Consider the following 20,438-nt stretch of genomic DNA (forward strand, 5'->3'; position numbering starts at 1 on the left):
GGTGGAATTCTTGCTTTATGGACCAGAAGGGGGGCTGCCTCCCACCCGCAGAGGTGACCCTTCAACTCTGCTTCCTGAGGGTGTCAGAGGCCCTGTGATCCAGGGGCTGAAGATGGGTATGGAGGAGAAGCAGGCAGTGGGCCCAGGCTTCTGGCCTCCAGGTGTTTTGAATAAGAAGCCTTGTCAGGTGGGGCAAAGGCAAGTGTGAGAGCTCTCTGGGCACACCCCCTGCTCGAGGCCCAAAGAGCCCCTGTGACCTTGCTGGCTGGCTAGAGGAATTTTCTCTCTAAAGGGCAAGACTGCCTAGTAGCTAGTCAAGAGGATCAGCGCACCTTTTCCAGAAAGAAAAACTTCACATATTATGACACAGGGGTCATAATATGATACTTGCTGCATGGCAGTGAGAGGAGTCCTGCCTCAAAATCAGGCCAGCTTGGCGCTCCCGTTTGATCCCTAACCTCGCTCGGTGGATTAAGGATCCAGTGTTGCCGTGAGCGGTGGTGTGGTTTGCTGATGTAGCTTGGATCCTGTGTTGCTGTGGCTGCAGTGTAGGCCAGCAGCTGCAGCTCTGATTCAACCCCTAGTCTGGGAGTTTGCATATGCTGCTGGTGCAGCTCTAAAAAGCAAAAACAAACGAACAAAAAAGTTCAAAAAAAAAAATCAGGCCAGCTCCGTTAGAAAGAAGGGAGAGTTAATCTCCCTCCAACTCGCCTTGGCCCAACACACGCTGCACCCCCAGGCCAGTGACTGACGCCTCCTGCTCAGCTGCAGGAGAACCGCCTCTGAAGAATCAGGTTCCAGGACAGCTTGGACCTGCAAACAAGGAACCCCCCAGCAGAGGGCTGACTCCTAGCAAGGTTTCCAAGTACAGTTGAAAAGGATTGCTTTGCATTTCCATTAAAGGGGCTAGGAGGAAACCACTGTTTTCTGCTGTCTCTTGGTAACCAGAAGAATTCCACCTCACTGTTTAAAAGAACCAAAATTAGGCATAACCTAGGGAAAGACGACATCCCAATCTGGCAAGTATCTGAAACTCAGCTCAAAGAAAAAGCACAGCCGAGCCCTAGGGTCAGGAGAGGGCATTAAGCGAGCACTCGTTGTTTGCCCCTAAAGCTCCTATTGCCGAGCACTCCCACGTGCTGGCCTGTCCCACGTAATCGCCAGAACACCTGGGAGATAGGTAACCTGCTGTATTATTTGTATTAGATTTTCAGCTGAGGCGCTCAGAAGAGGTTCCGTGGTGATCCTCAGCCACAAGGAGGCCCAGAGGCAGGACAGGTTTCCCAAGGCTCCAGTCGCCAGAGCCTGGGGCCGGATTCCCTGCACAGGAACTGTTGGACGAGGGTCTAGGGAAGCAGGATGGAGGTCCTAGGGTGGAGCTGGGGAGAGCTGGACCCCCACCTCCCAGCCTGGGGTGGCAGGCGGCAGGAAAGGGCGACTCGGCGCCCATAGGGGTCGAGCGCCAGAACGGGGGGCCGGCGCTGGCCGGCGCGGAAGTGCTGTCACCTTCCTCTCCCCGGCGCGACCGAGCCCCGCCCGCCCGCCGCTGCCGCCCGCCGTCCCTTTAAGAGGCCCGGCGCTGGGCCCGCGCGCCGCCGCCATGGCCGCGCAGCGGCTGGAGGACAGGCTGACCTGCGCCATCTGCCTGGGGCTCTACCAGGTACCCGTGACGCTGCTCTGCGGCCACAACTTCTGCAGGGGCTGCATCCAGGACTGGTGGGGCCGCCACGAGAAAGCGTGCCCCGAGTGCCGGGAGCCCTTTCCCGCCGGCGCCGAGCCGCGCCGCAACGTGGCTCTCAGCGGCGTGGTGGAGGAGCTGCGCGCCCGGCCCGCGCCCGGTCCCGGCCCCGGCCCCGACCCCGGCCCCGGCCCCGACTCCGACTCCGGCGCGCGCTGCCCCCGGCACGGGCGGCCGCTCGAGCTCTTCTGCCGCACCGAGGGCCTCTGCGTGTGCAGCGCGTGCACCGTGCGCGAGTGTCGCCTCCACGAGCGAGTGCTGCTGGACGCCGAGCGCCGGGAGCGCGAGGTGACGCGCCGGGGACCCCGCCCTGCTCTCTGCGCCCGGCCGGGGCGAGGGGGGGTGGGGTGCAGGGACAGCGTCTTATTCCCAGGCGAAAGGAGGCGGGAGTCAGAAAACAGACGCTTGGGATAGAGATTTCCGATCTGGTGACAAGTCCAGGTGAGGTTACAGGAGTGGCTGGGACGGAGGGGGTGGACGTGAGGAAGTCAAGGCGTCCAGAGCCGGAGTTTTGGAGGATCATCCCCTGGCCGCCGAGGGGGCAGGGAGTCAGGACAAGTGGTCGTTCGTGGGGCTGAAGACCGTGCCCTGCAGTCGCATGAAGGTTTGCAGCCGAGGCCAGCAGGTGGAGGAACAGCCACTACCCCCGAGGCAGGTGCCCTGCAGGAGCTAGAATTGGGCCAGAGGGAGAAGCGATTTTGAGGGGGTGAGAGGACTGATGCCCGCCCTTTGGGGAGGGGCAGGGTGAACCAGAAAGTCACCCTTTGGCTTCCTACTCTTAGCATGTTTTCTGGTGCTGGAGGTAGGGGGGCCTGGGCAGAGGCACAAGAATGGAATTTAGGAAGATCAGATCTGGTGACTTTGGCCAAATTATAAAATTCTCTAACCCATTCCTCATCCGTGAAGCGTGGATACTCTCAGTTCTTCAAAGTGGTGCTGGGATGAGAAAAAGCAAGACAGTTTCTTGACCAGATGCAGGGAACATAGTTCTCGCGAGTGGTCAGCCCTGCACTCCTGAGACTGCAGTGTTTGGATCCTCAGGGGACCAGACAGGCCACAATGAAATAGGGTGCCCTCTTCCTCCTCCCTTGTACATGCACCGCACTGCCACCTGCCAGACAGCTTTGGTGCTTTGGGTCTCCACCCCTTCCCTGCATTTATTTTCGGGGGGGGGGTGCGCTCCACCGGCGCCCCACTTGCTCTGGGTGGGGGAGGGGCTTTGTCCAGGCCTCCCTGGGACTCTGACTGAGGCGGATGCTCTGTGTGCTGGCCCCACCTGGGAGGGGGCGAGGGGGGGGGGATGTCCAGCCTCTGCAGGCGTTTGTTGACTGGCTGAGAAGGGACTTCACAATCCTGACCCCCTCTTGTCACTCACCCCCCACCCTGCCCCCCATGGGCACCACAGGCCCAGCTGAGAGCTACACTGGAGGTCACCCAGAAGCAGGCCACCAAGGCTGAGAGCCAACTACGGGAGCTGCAGCAGCGAAGCATCCAGGTCCAGGTACAAGGCCTGTCTGCTCCACCCCATCCTGTCCTCCAGCTCCGTCCTTCAGGCAGCTGCCAGCTGGTCCCTGAGTGTGAGCTACCTTGAAAATGCTTCCTGGAGTTCCCATCGTGGCTCAGAGGTTTAATAACCCAACATAGTCTCCATGAAGACGCGGGTTCAATCCCTGGCCTCACTCAGTGTGCTAAGGATCCGGCATTGCCATAGTTGTGGTGCAGGCTGGCAGCTGTAGCTCCTATTCAACCCCAAGCCCAGGAGCTATCATATGCCACAGGTGCACCCTTAAAAAGAAGGAAAAAGAAGAGTTCCCGTTGTGGCTCAATGCTAATGAACCTGACTAATAGCCAAGAGTAATCGAGTTCTATCCCTGGCCTCGCTCAGTGGGTTAAAGATCTGGCGTTGCCATGAGCTGTGGTGTAGGTTGCAGATGCGGCTCAGATCTGGCTTTGCTGTGGCTGTGGCGTAGGCCGGCAGGTACAGCTCCGATTCTACCCCTAGCCTGGGAACTTCCATATGCTGCGAGTACAGCCCTAAAAAGAAAAAAAGAAGAAGAAATGCCTCCTGGCAGCAAGAAATGAAAGGCTGAAGGTGGGCGGGGAGATATTTCAGGGACCTCAGCCCCCTACACCCCTGCTCTGCAGCTCAGTGGGCAGCGCAGGCCTGGCTACCCTCTACTCCTCCTGTGCCCATCCAGAGCTCAGCCTGCACCCTGGCATCCATGGTCTCTGGCAAGTTCAGCCGTCTGCTGCAGGCCCTGGAGATGCAGCGGGCCATGGCTCTGAAGGACATCGAGGCAGCCAAGACTCAGGCGCTGGAACAGGCCCGGGACGAGGAACAGCGACTGCAGGGCCACCTGGAGGCCTTGACTCACTGTGATCACAGGATTCACGACCTCCTGGAGCAGTCAGATGACTGCACCTTCCTCCAGGTACCAGGCCTCGGGGTGGCAGGGTGGGAGGCCGGTGAGCCTGCCTCTCCTGCCTGGGCTTACTACAGCCGTCCCCGGGGCGCAGGAATCACAGCTCCTGGCGCCCCCAGGGCCTCTGGGGCCACTGACTCTCCCGCAGTGGAACGAAGATCAGTTTGGAGACCTGAAAGAGTCACTGAGCCAGCTGTGTGGCCTCCTCCTAGAAGCGGGGAGCCCCCCCGTAGTGCCAGCCGAGGCTGCTGCCTTTGACTCCATGGGTGAGGTGACCCCCAATGGCTCCCGACCCCCGGGTGCCCAACTGTCCCTCCCACTGGGGTTGGAGGATGGGTCAGGGCCAGCCCCCCACGAGCTCCCCTCCAAAACACTGATCTAAAACGCGGTTTTGCCCCCTAGAGGCCCCAGGTCCCCTGGCACCAGTCCTGAGCCCGCTTTGTCCACTGCGAAGGAAGCTCTGGCAGAGTAAGAAGGCCCTGCACACACACATGGGTGCCTGTGTGAGCCTGTGGGTGTGAGTGCCTCGTGCACGCACATGGGTGGGTCAGGGGGAGTCTGTGCATGTGGCATGTGCCATGAATGTTCCATTCAGGAGGTGTGTCTCTTGCCCTTCCCTGGGTCTGGCCCCGCCCCCTGTTCCCCTGTGGCACGTGGAGCCACTTTGGCGTTTACGGAGACCCTGGACCCAGGAACCTGGGCTCAGTCCCGACTCTTCCACCTACTACCACCTTTCTTTTTTTTTTTTTTTTTTTTTTTTTTGCTATTTCTTGGGCCGCTCCCGCGGCATATGGAGGTTCCCAGGCTAGGGGTCGAATCGGAGCCGTGGCCACCGGCCTACACCAGAGCCACAGCAACGCAGGATCTGAGCCGCGTCTGCGACCTACACCACAGCTCACGGCAACGCCGGATCGTTAACCCACTGAGCAAGGGCAGGGACCGAACCCGCAACCTCATGGTTCCTAGTCGGATTCGTTAACCACTGCGCCACGACGGGAACTCCAGGTCACCTTTCTGACCCTCGGTTTTCTCATCTGTGGGATGAGATCGATGGAAGGTTCCAGGTCAGAGGTTGCCCCCAGGATGGGAGGGCAGGGGCATGTTCACTCAGCTGGCTTCAGTTGCTGTTCTCCCATCTGGGGACAGGCTGGGGGCCGTGCCCTGGCAGCCTTGCCTGCTCACCTTCCATCCCTCTCTGCCCAACAGATTATCGCAACCTGACCTTTGACCCTATCAGTGCCAACCGCCACCTCTACCTGTCTCAGCAGGACCAGCAGGTAAAGCACTGTCGCAAGCCCCAGGGCCCAGACGGGCCAGACAGCTTCGAGCTCTGGCAGGTGCAGTGTGCCCAGAGCTTCCAGGCCGGCCGGCACTACTGGGAGGTGCGTGCATCCAGCCACTCGGTGACCCTGGGTGTCGCCTACCCGGAACTGAAAAGGCGCAAGCTGGGTCCCCACACAGACAACATCGGCCGCGGGCCCACCTCCTGGGGGCTCTGCATTCAGGAGGACCGCACCCAGGCCTGGCACAACGGGGTGGCCCAGCGCCTCCCAGGGGTGTCAGGACGGCTCCTGGGCATGGATTTGGACCTGGCCTCTGGCTGCCTCAGCTTCTACAGCCTGGAGCCCAAGACCCAACTCCTGCATACCTTCCACGCCATCTTCACCCGGCCCCTCTACCCCATTTTCTGGCTCCTCGAGGGTAGGACCCTGACTCTGTGCCATCGGCCTGAAGCCAAGCCCCCTCCAGGGCTCCAGGTAGAGGCCGCAGGGCTCAGCTGAGGAAAGCCTGGGATGGAGCCCGGGGTTGGGACCAGGCGCCACCATGCCTGTGTGCCCAAGAACCACCCCAGCCCCTGGCCTGGGAACCTGAGGCCACAGCTCAAATGGGACCAGTTCTTGGCTGGGAGACTGGCTAAGGACCAGGCCGGGCCACTTGGAGAGAGAGCCGGCAGGGTGGAGTGGGGGAGTCTCCAAACTGGAGGTCCCTTTGCCACCTCTTTGAAGGGACAGGAGCTGAAGGGAGTAAAATGGGAGCGCAGTTCCAGGCGCTGCCTGGACCTCAGAAGCTAGGGCGGTGCCTGACGCTCCTGGTCCTACAGGGGAGCCGTAATGGGCCAGCCAGCCAGCCAGGCGTCAGCCCCAGCTTGACCTCCCTCCCAGCCAGCGTGGACCCAGGGGCAAAAGGAAATCTCCAGAAAATTGATTTGTACCTTCTCTCTCTTGTTCTTTATCTTTTTTTTTTTTTTTTTTTTTTTTCTCCCTTAACATTTTTGGTATATTTTTGTCTTTTTCTCTTTGGACGTCCTCATGACGGCATTCTTTAGGCAATTGTGTTTTCTGCACTTTCTGTGTAACAGAAGAAGCATTTTTCTCATTGTTAACCTTTTCCCCTGAATGACCATGATATAAACGGCCATGCTAATGTCTGTCAGAGTATATCTGCCCATTGCTGGACCTTCAAAATGTTTTCTTTGGGGCTGTAAAAATATGGCCGTGATAACTAATTTTTGAGCTAGGAGCTTTGGTCATATGACAGCTATGGATGGAAGCTTCATTCCCTAAAGAGGAATTACCCAACAGGGAAACAGTGAACACTTAAAGATGTTATTTTTATGCGAAAGACCAAAATGAGGAAACCTTGAGTCAAGCCAGCTGGCACCTCTGCCCCCTTATCACAGCAGCCAAGTTAGCTTGGCAGAGCCTGGGCCCCTGTCCCCCGCCCCCTGCCAATCCCCGCCCAGGGTGTGGGGTTAAATGCAGTAGTTCATGTAGTTCCAGTATGGTGCTAACTCCTTTTATTTTGCTCTTTTCTATTCCAAACATGTTTCCGAGAAGATTCTGGTACATGTTTGGGCTTGTGTTCCTGGAACTGAGGGTTCTGGGTCCTAGGAGAGCAGTAATTTCGTACTTGAAATGTGCCACTTTCTTGATCCGGGTTCTGCGGGTGTTTGCTTTACGACTTTACACTGTGCATAGGTGTTTTATAAACTCAGTTGTCAGTATCACATAATAAAAGTTTTTGGGGTTTTCTTTTTTTTGGGGGGAGGTTAATTTTATGGCCACACCTACAGCATGTGGAAGTTCCCAGTCCAGGGATTGAATCCAAGCTGTAGCTACATGTTCTGTGGGAGTTTCTATATTGTGACTATTAGCCTTTGTTCACATATGACACCGCTGCTGTTTTCATAGAGCACTGCAGAGCTGGGCTCCTCAAGGAGGTGTGGGAGCGAGCATTGGCAAATCCCTGGAAAGCTACTGCAGGTTAAGTTCACTTGGTCTAGGAGTTCCCTGGTGCCCTAGTGGTTAAGGATTCGGTGTTTTCACTGATGTGGGTCAGGTTCAGTCCCTAGCCCCAGGAACTTCCGCATGCCGCAGGTGTGGGGAAAAAAAAAAAAAAAAAAAAAAAATACTAAATTCCCTCAGTCTACCTGATTCTGACAGAACTCTCCCCAGGAAAAGCACCTCAGTCTGGAGGGAAAAAGAAGCATTGACTTTGGAGTGTCACATTTGTAGAGGGGACACATTTGATTAGCTTAGGAGTGTTTCCAGCCTCTCTGCCCCCCTCCTCATGGTTTCTGGGCTTCTGTGAGGCAGAATCAGGAGAGTGGGCACACAGAACAAGAACAGGGGAGAACAGGAGAGAGTTTATTTATTTTTATTTAAGTGCCGCACTGGCAGCGTATGGAGGTTCCCAGGCTAGGGGTCGAATCAGAGCTTTAGCCACTGGCTTACACCTCAGCCACAGCAATGCAGGATCCCAACCATGTCTACAACCTACACCACAGCTCACAGCAACACCGGATCCTCAACCCACTGAGCAAGGCCAGGGATCGAACCCACAACCTCATGGTTCCTAGTTGGATTCATTTCCACTGCACCATGATGGGAACTCCACTGGGAGAGATTTTACAAGATGGGGGCCTTGGGCCAGTGGCGTTGGAAGGACTTGGATTGGAGGCCAGAGGTGGGAGGGGTAAAGAGAATAAGAGGCGGCTCTTTCCCAGACAGGAAGGGATGGGAGGGAGCAGCGGGGTGAAGGTAGGAAGTGTGGCTTCAAGCACCTTGGAGCTGGAAGCTAGCAGACAATGGAACCAGGTCTTTGACACAGAAGGGAAGGACTTCCATTTAGAATTCCATACCCAGCCCAACTGTCAATCACGGCAAAGCCTGAACAAAGGCTTTTGCTGACACTTCCACATCCACTCCCAGGAAGCTCCCAGAGGGCACACTTCAAAAATAAAGCAGTAAATCAACAAAGGCAAAGGGAGACCTCAGACGCAAAGCACAGGGAGTTCAACACAAAGGAGAAGCGATAAAGAATCAAAATCTCCAGAAATAGCACGGACATTCAGATGTTCAAGGCTGAGAGGCAGACACGGAGGTAAGTGCAAGAGGAGACAGGTAAAGGAGTTGAACCAGATTGTCAGTGGGACCAAGAATCTGGAGGAGATGGGACACAGGACTGCTGTCTTTTGTTACAATCCTCACTAAATTGTAGACTTTTTATTTATTTTTTGCTTTTTAGGGTCACACCTGCGGCATCTGGAAGTTCCCAGGCTAGGGGTTGAATGGGAGCTGTAGCTGCCAGCCTGCACCACAGCCAGAGCAATGGGGAATACAGGCTGTGTCTGCACCTACACCACAGCTCACGGCAATGAGCTTAACCCTTAACCCACTGAGCGAGGCCAGGGATTGAACCTACATCCTCAAGGATGCTGGTCAGATTTGTTAACCGCTGAGCCACAACGGGAACTCCAAACTGTTGACTTTTTAAATACTCTAAATATGCTACTTTGGGAGTTCTTGCTGTGGCACAGCGAGTTAAGAATCTGACTGCAGGAGTTACCGTCCTGGCTCAGTCAGTGCAAATGAATCCAACTAGTATCCATGAGGATGTGGGTTCGATACCTGGCCTCACTCAGTGGGTCAGGGATCTGGTGGGCTGTGGCGGAGGCTGGCTGCTGCAGCTCCAATTTGACCACTAGCCTGGGAACTTCCATAGGCCACAGATCCAGCCCCCCCCCCCCCCGCAAAAAGGCAAGAATGTGATTGCAGCTGCAACAGCTCGGGTTGCTATGGTGGCATGGGTTCAATCCCCTAGCCAGCACAGTGGGTTAAAGGGTCCAGCATTGCCAGGGCTGTGACATAGGTCACAGCTCTGACTCAGATTCAGTCCCCAGCCTGGGAAATTCCATGAGCCGAGGGTGGAGCCATAAAAATAAATAAATATCTTTGAAATAAATACAAACTTTTTTTTGGCCACCCCTCAGCTGAGGCAGTTGCTGGGGCAAAGATCAGATCCAAGCCACAGTTGCAACCTAAGCTGCAGTTGTGGCAACACCAGACCCCTAATCCACTGTGCCGGGCCAGGAATTGAACCTGCATCTCAGTGCTCCCAAGATGCCACCTATCTGATTGTACCACACCAGAACTCCACAAACGCTTTAAAGTATGTTCATATAAAGAAGTGCTGTCGTGGGAGTTCCCGTCGTGGCGCAGTGGTTAACAAATCCGACTTGGAACCATGAGGTTGTGGGTTCAATCCCTGGCCTTGCTCAGTGGGTTAAGGATCCGGCGTTGCCTTGAGCCGTGGTGTAGGTCACAGATACAGCTGGGATCTGGCGTTGCTGTGGCCGTGGTGTAGGCTGGTGGCTACAGCTCCGATTAGACCCCTAGCCTGGGAACCTCCATATTCCATGGGTGCGGCCCTGGAAAAGACAAAAAGACAAAAAAAGTGTTATTGTGGGATGTGGCTTGGATCCCGTTTCCTTTTTTTTTTTTTTTTTTTCAGACATCCAAGCAATGCTAGGCCTGGCTCCCTAGGTGCTCTCATTTGCTTGGCTACTTTTGCTTGTTTGTTTCTGTTGGATTTTTTCCCTTTGGCAGGGAGGGGAAGTAACAGTGCAGCCAGCCAGTCATTGATGAAGTTTAGGATTGCTTTCAGGCGCACCTTCTGGGTTTAAACCCTGCCTGCTCTGCAAGACGAGTTATGTGATCTCTGGCCAGTGATGTCACCTGTCGGAATTCCGTTTCGCTCCGTCATGACAGTCCTTACAAGGGCGGAGTGAGATGCAGGCAGGCACACGGTTCCGGCAGCACTCGAAAGCGTCAGCCACCCTTTCCCCTTAAGGTCCAGGCTATTTCAAGAATCATGAATCAGGCAACTTTATTTTATTTTTATTTACTTTTATTTTTTTTATTTACTTTTTTTGTCTTTTTGTCTTTTCTAGAGCCGCTCCTGTGGCATATGGAGGTTCCCAGGCTAGGGGTCTAATCGGAGCTGTAGCCACCAGCCTACACCACAGCCACATCAACACCAGATCCGAGCCGTGTCTGCGACCTACACCACAGCTCATGGCAACGCCAGATCCTTAACCCACTGAGCAAGGCCAGGGATCAAACCCACATCCCCATGGTTCCTAGTCGGATTTGTTAACCACTGCGCCACGACGAGAACTCCAATGGGGTAACTTTAAAGCCATGATAGTGGAGATGAAAAATTCAAATGCTGCCTCCCTGACAAATCACTTCTCTATGCTTTCCTGGGGGAGCGCATCCTCCTGAACAAGCTTCCGGGTGGGGGGCAGAAGGCTGGCTGGACCTTATCCCTGAGCATCCCCAAACCCGAGGGGCACCCCGCTCTCCCCTCCAGAACCAGGCGAGTCTGTGGTCTCAGCAAGCCCAGGCAGCCTGGCTGCCGAGCCGCAGAGCGGGGCGGCGCTGATGCCTGAGTCTCTGTACTGTTCCTGGGTCTTGGCAGACAAGATCAAGATCAAGATCAAGTGCTCCTTGTGGAAACCAACATATGGAACTCATTACCCGCCTTCCTGCCAAACAAGGCACACCCAGGCCGGTTCCTTCTGCGACTCTTCAGCCCAGAAGTTTTTTCCCACCCTAGTTTCTGCGCGCCTGAGCCCTAGCAGTCTGTGCAGGCCCAGCTCACATGCTACTTCCTTCATGTAGACATACAGAAGTCCCTGGGCCAGGGATCGAACCTGCATCACCGCAGTAACCTGAGCCACGGAAGTGACAACACCTGATCCTTTAATCACTAGGCCGCCAGGGAGCTCCCCACTTCTCGTTTAATATTTAATGGATCCTAGTTTTTTTCTCTCCTTCCAGGAGGCTCTGCCTACGAGCTTTCTAAATTAGACATTTTTAACCTGGGCTCTTGGGGGGGAAATCCTCCTTGTTTTCACTGTCCCCTAACTGAAATTTAGCACTTCTTTCTATTATAAATGGAGAGTGATAGTGGAAATACCTGTCACTTGTTACCAATAGAAATTATAGATTTTTCATAGCACATTTAGAGGTGACAGAGAATTTTAAGTATTTTTACATTTATCACAATTGCAAACATACAGTAATTTTTGTCTCCATGAGATCTTATTATTTATTTGTTCTTTTGTTAAAGAAATATGTATATAACTTTATCACATATTTGTTTTCTTCATATTTTGTTTTCTGGGGTTTTTTTAGGGCCACACCCGCGGCATATGGAGGTTCCCAGGCTAGGGGTCTAATCAGAGCTACAGCTGCCGGCCTACACCACAGCCACAGCAATGCAAGATCTGAGCCCTGTCTTCAGCTTACACCACAGCTCATGGCAAAACCGGACCCTTACCCACTGAGCAAGGCCAAGGATCGAACCCACCTCCTCATGGATGCTAGTTGGGTTTGTTAACCACTGAGCCACGACGGGAACTCCAATGAACTTTTAATTTTAGAACAGTTACAAACTTACTGAAAAGCTGCAAAGATAATTTCCCCTTTTGTCTGCCTCATGATGACTATGATATATTTGTCACAATTAAAGAGCCAATATTGATACATTCTTATTAATGATATTCCATAATTTGTTCAGATTTCCTTAGTTTTCCCCATCATCCTTTTTCTCTTTTAGGAGCACCCAGAAATCACATTACACTGAATTATCCTGTGTCCTCCGGCTTCGCTTGGCTGTGACAGGTTTTCAGGCTTTCCTCTTTTCCTTTTCCTTCTGTTTTTTCCTTTTTACAGCCACATCTGCGGCCTGTGGACCTTCTTGGGCTAGGGCTTGGATCAGAGCTGCAGCTGGATCCTGTGCCACAGCCACAGCAATGCTGGATCCCAGCCACATCTGTGACCTACCCTGCAGCTCATGGCAATGCCTGATCCTTAACCCACGGAGCCAGGCCAGGGATTGAATCTGAATCCTCATGGATACTAGTTGGGTTCTTAACCCACTGAGCTGCAACAGGTACTCCAGACGTTTCTTGTTGTTTGGTTTTTGATGAACTTGACAGTTTCCAGGGGTTCTGGTCAAGGGCTGTGTAGTCTGTCTCTCCACTGGGATTTGTCTGAGGTTTTACTAGTAATTAGAGTGGGGTTATGGGTTTGGGGGAGGAAGCTCATATCACATCCAGGGTGCCTACTGCGGACATGACTGATGACTGTCGGTGTTGACCGCGACCACTGGCTGAGGTCGTCTTGGCCAGGTTTTGCCGCTGTCAAGTCACCCTTCTGCTCTCTTTGGAAGGAAGTCACTATGCACAGCCCGCACTTAAGGACTGGGAAGCCCTGCTCCACCTTGGAGTATTTACAGAATCTGTTTGGAATTCCTCTGAATGGGAAATTTGTCTACTCTCCCTCATTTATTTATCCAGTGATTTATTTATTATCAGCAGGAACTCATGAGTGTTTGTTTTCTACTTTGGGTTGCAACCCAGCGCTACTTTAGTTATTCTGTTGCCACTCTGTTGGGTTTAGCTTAACATCGTTGAGGTAATTTAAATACAATAAACCCCACTGGTTTAAGTGCATGGTTGGAGGAGCCTCAGCAAAGCCTCCAACTGGGGAACCCACACCCCTAGCCCAGGCCACACCACGGGAGGGACCGGAACTGAATGATGAGACTAGGGACGTGGAGGATGACCCCAGCTTCCCATTTCAGCTGTGGAGGAGCGCAAGTTCCCCGCCTGAGGTAAACAGAGTCTCTAAGGGGCAAAAACATGCGCACGTCAGCAGTTCTTTTTTTTCCTCTGCCGTCAGCAGCTCAGCAACTTTGCTAACAGTGCTGCCCAGGGGTCTGGAGCGCAAGGGGCAGGCGCGACACGGGGCGGGGGGCGGAGGTCGCCCAGCGCCTTAGGAGCCCCTGGCAGGCACGGGGTGGGGGAGTTTGGGGGGTCGTGGAGGGGTGAACTCCTTCCCTGCTTTCAGTGTGTCCCGTCCCCGTCCCGCCCTCTTCCCTCTCCCTCTTTGGTCCAGGAGGCCCTCGGGGGTCAGACGAGGCCCAGAGGCCGTCCCGCGCGGCCTGGGCTGGGGCGGGTGCCCGGGCGGGCAGGCGGGCCCGCGGCGCCGGGGGCGGGCCGAGCGGGGGGCGGGCCCCTTGGCTGCGGTCCAGGGGGCGGGGCGGCGGCGCGGACGGTCTGGGTCCCTCCCAGGCGGGAGCGGCCCAGGCGGTGCCCCAGCGGCCGCGGAGCCATGGACGGCGGCTGGCCCTTCAGCTGCCCCATCTGCTTGGAGCCGCTCCGGGAGCCAGTGACGCTGCCCTGCGGCCACAACTTCTGTCTCGCCTGCCTGAGCGCGCTCTGGCCGCACCGCGGCGCGGGGGGCGCCGGGGGGCCGGGAGGCACGGCCCGCTGCCCGCTGTGCCAGGAGCCTTTCCCCGACGGCCTGCAGCTCCGCAAGAACCACACGCTGTCCGAGCTGCTGCAGCTCCGTCAGGGCTCGGGCCCGGGGCCCGGCCCAGGCCCGGCGCCGACCCCGGCCGCAGCCCTGGCGCCCGAGCCGGCGGCGCCCAGCGCGCCGCCCAGCTCGCCGCCCAGCGCTCCGGAGCCATCGGCGCCCAGCGCGCCCGAGCCGTGGCCGGAGGGCGAAGAGCCGGTGCGCTGCGACGCGTGCCCCGAGGGCGCCGCCCTGCCCGCCGCGCTCTCCTGCCTCTCCTGCCTCGCCTCCTTCTGTCCCGCACATCTGGGCCCGCACGAGCGCAGCCCCGCGCTGCGCGGACATCGCCTGGTGCCGCCGCTGCGCCGGCTGGAGGAGAGCCTGTGCCCGCGCCACCTGCGGCCGCTGGAGCGCTACTGCCGCGCGGACCGCGTGTGCCTTTGCGAGACCTGCGCCGCCCAGGAGCACCGAGGCCACGAGCTTGTGCCGCTGGAGCAGGAGCGCGCGCTCCAGGAGGTGGGATGCGGTTGCAGCGGGCGGGCGGGCGGCCGGGACGGGTGACCCGCCTCGAGAGCCGAGGCCCCATCACCCCCATCCTTCCCAGGCTGGGTCTTAATTTCCTCCTTTGCCGTCCCTTCCAGCCTGGACAGTCATCTGATCGCTGTGGGACATTTCGCTCAGGATGAGAATGGGGGGGGGGGTTGGAGGAACCCAGTGTGAACCCAAAAAGGACGGGAAAAGCAGGCTGGGGTCCCGAGGCTGGGGCGCGGCCGGGGGCGGGGGGGGTGTTTAAAGCAGCAGAGAGCTCGTGCCCATGCCGGTCCCAGCTCAGATTTGCTGCGGTGAGGGTTTCAGTGGGTGGGGCAGGCGACAGGAGGGCTGCAGAGGTGGGGCCGAACCCACCGGCACACAGACCCCTCTGTCCAGCTGACCTGGCGGCCCGCAGTGAGAGCATGTGGGCGCTGTCCAGCTCGTTACCTCCGCCCCCAGTTTCCTTTGGCCCTCAGCCGGGTCTTGGCACTTCTGGCCTTGGGATTTTCCGTCTCTCCTGCCTGGAGCAGTGACTCATAAGACCCAGGGGGTTTGCCCGGAATCCCCATTTTTCAGGCCTGGACTGGGGACACAAACTCTTTGAGAACAGGGATTCTCAGAACAGCTGAATGCCAGCTTGTGCAGCCACCTGTCCTCTCTCAGTCTCTGCCTCGTCCCCACCTAGGGAAGCTCCCAAATGAATGTGAGCGATATTGAGGAGCATGGATGGCCCTGTACTTGCTCACAAGTCAGAGAGGAGAGGCAGACACCCCACAGCCAGCCTGCCTGCCCTCCCCTTTGGGAATGGCACCTGCCTGGGCTTGAGGCACCCCCTGGCGTACTGTACAACATCGCGGCCACTCCCAGCTCCACCTAGGCACAGATACCACTCCTGGGTCCCCCACCACCACCCTTGGTAAGACCTGGGACCCCAGTGCAGGGCTGTGACCTCGGCCAGACCCTGTGCTCCTTAAGGATGTCACCTGCAGGCTGAGCAGCCCAAAGTCCTGAGCGCCGTGGAGGACCGCATGGATGAGCTGGGCGCCGGCATTGCACAGTCCCGGCGCACCGTGGCCCTCATCAAGGTCAGATCCTGTCCTAACCCCTGTCCCGGCCACTCTCGTAGCCAGCTCCCGCCCGGCAGTGTGCGCTTGCGGTACACCGACCACACCAAAGACGCCCGCGCTCCCGGCCTTGCCCGGCCCCAGTGAGCGCGAGCATCTCCCAGACCTGGCATAAACCCAGGATGGCTCGGGCTGGTGCCTTCGTCCCCCCAAGAGGACAGGGTGGGAAGGAGGGGTCTGGGAGGAATGGCCAAGACAGCAGGGTTCTTTGCCCTCATTGCTGCCCTCTGTCGTCTTGTGCAGAGCGCAGCCGTGGCAGAGCGAGAAAGGGTGAGCCGGCTGTTTGCCGAGGCCGCGGCCGTCCTGCAGAGGTTCCAGACAGAGGTGCTGGGCTTCATCGACGAGGGGGAGGCCACCATGCTGGGCCATTCCCAGGGCGACCTGCGGCGCCAGGAGGACCAGCGCAGCCGTCTCAGCCAGGCCCGCCACAACCTCAGTCAGGTCCCCGAGGCCGACTCGGTCAGCTTCCTGCAGGTGAGGGCAGCTCTGTGAGCCAAAGAGGGCCCAGAAGGGGTTGGGCAGAAGCGGAGGGAGGAGAAGGCAGTGGATGCCTGGTCCCCCAGGCCGTGCCAGCCTCCTGGCAGAGCTGTCTCACCCCCACCGGGAGGAGCTGTAGCCAGCAGAGCCTTAATGGGCATTTGTCTGGTACAGGAGCTCCTGGCACTCAGGCTGGCCTTGGAGGAGGGGTGCGGCCCTGGGCCCGCTCCCCCGAGGGAGCTCAGCTTCACCAAGTCGTCCCAGGCCGTCCGGAAGGTGCGAGATGTGCTGGCTTCGGCCTGCACCAGCCAGTGGGAGCAGCTGCAGGGGCTGGGCAGTGACGAGGACGGGCTGCAGAAGCCAGGCACGGAAGGTGGGTGCCCCCGCAAGTGACTCACCCCTCCCCAGACTCCCCACACGGCGCCCAGGCCTGGTGCCATCCAGCAGTGGAGGATGGAAACGGTGCCTAGCACAGGGTGGGACCCAAAATCCTGCCAGTGCCTGGAGCCACCACCCTGTAATCACGAGTCAGCCCCTGTGGCCACAGCCCAGGGGGAAGAGCGGGCCTCTCCTAGCCCACCCTCTAGCTTCTGGAGGCTGAAGCCCAGGGAGGGAGGGGAGCGCAGCCAGAACCCGAGGACCAGGCAGGCATGTGCACCCAGGGGGCCATATTTGGGGTGTGCGTGTCCCCAGGTGGCGTGGGATGCTGGGAGGCAGGAGGAAGAGAAAGATGTCAGTTGCAGGTTCAGAGGAGGGTCGCTTTGCCCAGCAGCCGAACCACGGGCAGCTGGGGAGACCCCCGCAACTGTCTCCTCTTCCGCAGCCGAGACTGAGACCCAGGACCCCGACAGCACCAACAGCCTGGAGAGTGAGGCCCCCAGGGATTACTTCCTCAAGTGTAAGTACCGAGCCCTCCCCAGGCTGCTGGGCTGGGCCTTGGCTGGGCCCTCCGTGTTCGTGGGGTGAGCCAGGTCCGCTCTGGGGATGCTCCCCGGGGGGCCCGCGTCCTTGCTGGTTGCAGAGGAGGGGCAAGAGGGGCTGTGTTTGGGGAGGCGGGGCCCGTAGGGGAGGAGCGGTACCACCTGACCTTGGACCTGAGCCCCGCCTCTCCGTTGGTGAGAGCAGTTGCCTACATCGTGGACCTGGACAGCGACACGGCCGACAAGTTCCTGCAGCTGTTTGGAACCAAGGGTGTGAAAAGGGTGCTGTGTCCCATCAACTACCCTGAGTCACCCACCCGCTTCACCCACTGCGAGCAGGTGCTGGGCGAGGGCGCCCTGGACCGGGGCACCTACTACTGGGAGGTGGAGATCATTGAAGGCTGGGTCAGCGTGGGGGTCATGGCCGAGGACTTCTCCCCCCTGGAGCCCTACGACCGGGGCCGGCTCGGCCGCAATGCCCACTCCTGCTGCCTGCAGTGGAACGGACGCAGCTTCTCCGTCTGGTTCCACGGGCTGGAGGCGGCCCTGCCCCACCCTTTCTCGCCCACTGTCGGGATCTGCCTGGAATATGCCGACCGAGCCCTGGCCTTCTACGCCGTGCAGGACGGCAAGATGAGCCTTCTGCGGAGGCTGAAGGCCTCCCGGGCCCGCCGGACTGGCACCCCGGCCTCCCCCGTTGACCCCTTCCAGAGCCGCCTGGACAGCCACTTTGCCGGGCTCTTCACACGCAGGCTCAAGCCCGCCTTCTTCCTGGAGAGTGTGGACGCCCATCTGCAGATCGGGCCCCTCAAGAAGTCCTGCATATCTGTGCTGAAGAGGAGGTGATGCTGGGGGCCGGGGACCTCCTCCTGCTGCTGTCCCAGCTCCTGGGACGCTTGCTTCTCTGCATCCCTGTTTTGCTCCGGGGGAGTCACCAGCCCTGGAGTCCCACTCATTCCCCACCTGCCATGTACACGGCTTTCCGCCTTCAGGGAGGAGGCTCCTGGGACTCTGTCCCCCTGCAGGCCTTGTTTCTGGGAGAAAGAGCCGCAGCTTGGACAGTGCCAGGCCACCCCAGCCCCTGCTCTCCCAGGTTCCTGGGACAGTGCCTGGCACATAGTAGGTGCTCAATAAACATTTGTGGAATGAATGACTCCCTCTTCTACCCTTCCCTCCCCCACCAGGAATCCCCAGTACTTCTCATCTTTCAAAAGCTTACCTTGAGTTTCTGTGGTGGCACAGGGGTTAACAAATCTGACTAGGAACCATGAGGTTGCAGGTTCGATCCCTGGCCTCGCTCAGTGGGTTAAGGATCTGGCATTGCCGTGAGCTGTGGTGTAGCTGTGGTGTAGGTCACAGACACGGTTTGGATCCCACATTGCTGTGGCTCTGGCGTAGGCCGGTAGCTACAGCTCCAATTCAACCCCTAGCCTGGGAACCTCCATATGCCGCAGGAGCAGTCCTAGAAAAGGCAAAAAGACAAAAAAAAAAAAAAAAAAGCTTACCTTGAGGAGTTCCCTGGTGGCTTAGTGGTCAAGGACTCAGCATTATCACTGCTGGGGCTCAGGTTACTGCTGTTCAATCCCAGGCCTGGGGACTTTCACATGCCATGGTTAATTAAAAAAAAAAAAAAAAAGAGGAGTTCCCATCGTGGCGCAGTGGTTAACGAATCCGACTAGGAACCATGGGGTTGCGGGTTCGGTCCCTGCCCTTGCTCAGTGGGTTAACGATCCGGTGTTGCCGTGAGCTGTGGTGTAGGTTGCAGACGTGGCTCGGATCCCACGTTGCTGTGGCTCTGGCGTAGGCTGGTGGCTACAGCTCTGATTAGACCCCTAGCCTGGGAACCTCCATATGCTGCGGGAGCGGCCCAAGAAATAGCAAAAAAAAAAAAAAAAAAAAAAAAAAGAGAGAGAGAGAGCTGATTGGAGTTCCTGTCATGGCACAGCGGAAACAAACGAATCCAACTAGGAACGGTGAGGTTGCAGGTTCCATCCCTGGCCTCACTCAGTGGGTCAAGGATCCCGGGTTGCCGTGATCTGTGGTGTAGGTCACAGACGTGGCTTGGATCTGGCGTTGCTGTGGCTGTGGTGTAGGCCGGCAGCTGTAGCTCCAATTCGACCCCTAGCCTGGGAACCTCCACATGCCTTGGGAGAGGCCCTAGAAAAGACAAAAAAAAAAAAAAAAGAGCTGATCTTGAAAAGGCCGGAGAAGGAGATGAGTCCCTGGTCTCAGGATTCTTGTTGGGAGGGAGAGTCCTGGCCCAGGAGGAGGGGGTTGAAAAACAGGGTGCCTATATTTTGGGGCACGCATACTCCCTGGTTCTGGGCAAAGGCAGCTACAGGTGGCTTCTCCCGAAAGGGTCCAGTCATTCTGGCTGCTCCAGTGTTTGCTTTGGGTGGCCTGGTTCCCATCAGCTATTTTCAGCCTTGATGCCACAGTCTAGTTCTGGACCTGCCTAAGGGTGTTTGCGCCCGGGATTAAATGCAGACATTGCGCCCCCCCAAGAGCAGGGCACGACTCCTGGACGCAGGCTAGAAAGTCTGAGATCTAGAGCTTCTTTCATTCACATACATTCTCAGCCCATGAGAGGTGGGGCTGAACCGACCCCAGGGTGTGGCTGGAGCCCAGGGCAGCCACTCTGAAGGGACCTCCTTTGAAAGCTGCCTCCTATCTCCGTACAGCTGCGCAGCTAGAACAGTGCTCAGTCTCCACACCGGGGAGACGCTGGGCTCTGCACCCCGGCAGAGCCTCTGCCTCTCTCCCAGGAAGGCCTGCTGCCCCCTGCTGCCCCAGAGCCCCCATCCTGGCTGGGGGTGCACACCTTCTGCTTTCAAGCAAGGCTTGTTCCCTGAGGCTACAAGGTGAGTGTGTTCCCAGGCCCGTCCCCTCCTCCAGGGGTTCTCTGTGACTCATGTGCACCCCAGGGTGAGCTGTGCCTGGAGAGCAGGGGCGGACAGAGGCCTCTCAGCCCGGGCTCAAGGTCGGGCGGGACAATGGGTGAGTTATGCAGCCAGACAGCAAGGCCGTACAAGTCCTGCCCCGGCTGCCTCACCAGCTAAAAATAGCCCCTCCCACAGAGCCAGCTTGTGCCCCCGGCAGCCAGGATGTTGTTTTTCCGGGCGGGCCTGCTGGCTCCTGGGGCTCTGTGTTCTCAAAACGGTTTCCTTGACAGCCAGGGGCCCCAGTTCACCGGGCCTGGGCGGCTGGGGGAGGCTGCTCCTGTCGCTGTCACAGGAGCGATGGGGCTTCCTAGAGAGGCTCCCCTCTTCACCGAGCCCCCTGCCAGCCCCACCCAGCCTGGCACTCTTCACCCCGCTACACTCCCCTCGGATCCCTGATCCTGCCAGTCGGGCATGTGAGGTAGATGGACTTGAGTTGGACGGATGAGGCCCCCGCACAGGACTGGCGCTTCCTGGATGGAGTTTGGGCCTGGCTAGTCAAGTCCACAGCCGCAGTGTCCCTGGCCCTGGCAAAGCGATTGCCAGCTTCCAAAGGCTCATGGGACCTGGTGCATCTTCATCTCATATCCCCCTGTTAACTGATTGACAGCTCAAAGCAGGAAACCGGCTTCTCCCAGG

At 57.7% G+C, this 20,438-nt stretch overlaps 2 protein-coding genes across 2 annotated transcripts; both read left to right on the forward strand.

Annotated features, from left to right (window-relative positions):
- TRIM65 (tripartite motif containing 65) lies at positions 1,345 to 7,173 on the forward strand. The gene is made up of 6 exons (XM_003131202.4): positions 1,345 to 2,026; positions 3,144 to 3,239; positions 3,937 to 4,170; positions 4,256 to 4,427; positions 4,564 to 4,629; positions 5,368 to 7,173. Exons 1-6 carry the CDS (start codon positions 1,601 to 1,603, stop codon positions 5,940 to 5,942), a joined length of 1,569 nt encoding a protein of 522 aa, XP_003131250.1. The 5' UTR covers positions 1,345 to 1,600; the 3' UTR covers positions 5,943 to 7,173.
- On the forward strand, positions 13,548 to 18,010 carry TRIM47 (tripartite motif containing 47). Its single transcript, XM_003131190.4, has 6 exons — positions 13,548 to 14,324; positions 15,329 to 15,424; positions 15,707 to 15,937; positions 16,115 to 16,313; positions 16,764 to 16,838; positions 17,066 to 18,010. The coding sequence occupies exons 1-6, from the start codon at positions 13,626 to 13,628 to the stop codon at positions 17,704 to 17,706; spliced, it is 1,941 nt and encodes a 646-aa protein (XP_003131238.1). The 5' UTR covers positions 13,548 to 13,625; the 3' UTR covers positions 17,707 to 18,010.

The sequence above is a fragment of the Sus scrofa genome, chromosome 12, assembly GCF_000003025.6.
Source record: "Sus scrofa isolate TJ Tabasco breed Duroc chromosome 12, Sscrofa11.1, whole genome shotgun sequence".
Lineage (NCBI taxonomy): Eukaryota > Metazoa > Chordata > Mammalia > Artiodactyla > Suidae > Sus > Sus scrofa.

Bases quoted from the DNA above. Each gene is read 5' to 3' on its own strand.
- TRIM65 (XM_003131202.4), top strand. From the start codon at position 1,601: ATGGCCGCGCAGCGGCTGGAGGACAGGCTGACCTGCGCCATCTGCCTG. The intron at 2,027-3,143 runs GTGACGCGCCGG...TGGGCACCACAG, and splicing joins CCGAGCGCCGGGAGCGCGAG to GCCCAGCTGAGAGCTACACT. The intron at 3,240-3,936 runs GTACAAGGCCTG...GTGCCCATCCAG, and splicing joins AGCGAAGCATCCAGGTCCAG to AGCTCAGCCTGCACCCTGGC.
- TRIM47 (XM_003131190.4), top strand. From the start codon at position 13,626: ATGGACGGCGGCTGGCCCTTCAGCTGCCCCATCTGCTTGGAGCCGCTC. The intron at 16,314-16,763 runs GTGGGTGCCCCC...CCTCTTCCGCAG, and splicing joins GCAGAAGCCAGGCACGGAAG to CCGAGACTGAGACCCAGGAC. The intron at 16,839-17,065 runs GTAAGTACCGAG...TGGTGAGAGCAG, and splicing joins CAGGGATTACTTCCTCAAGT to TTGCCTACATCGTGGACCTG.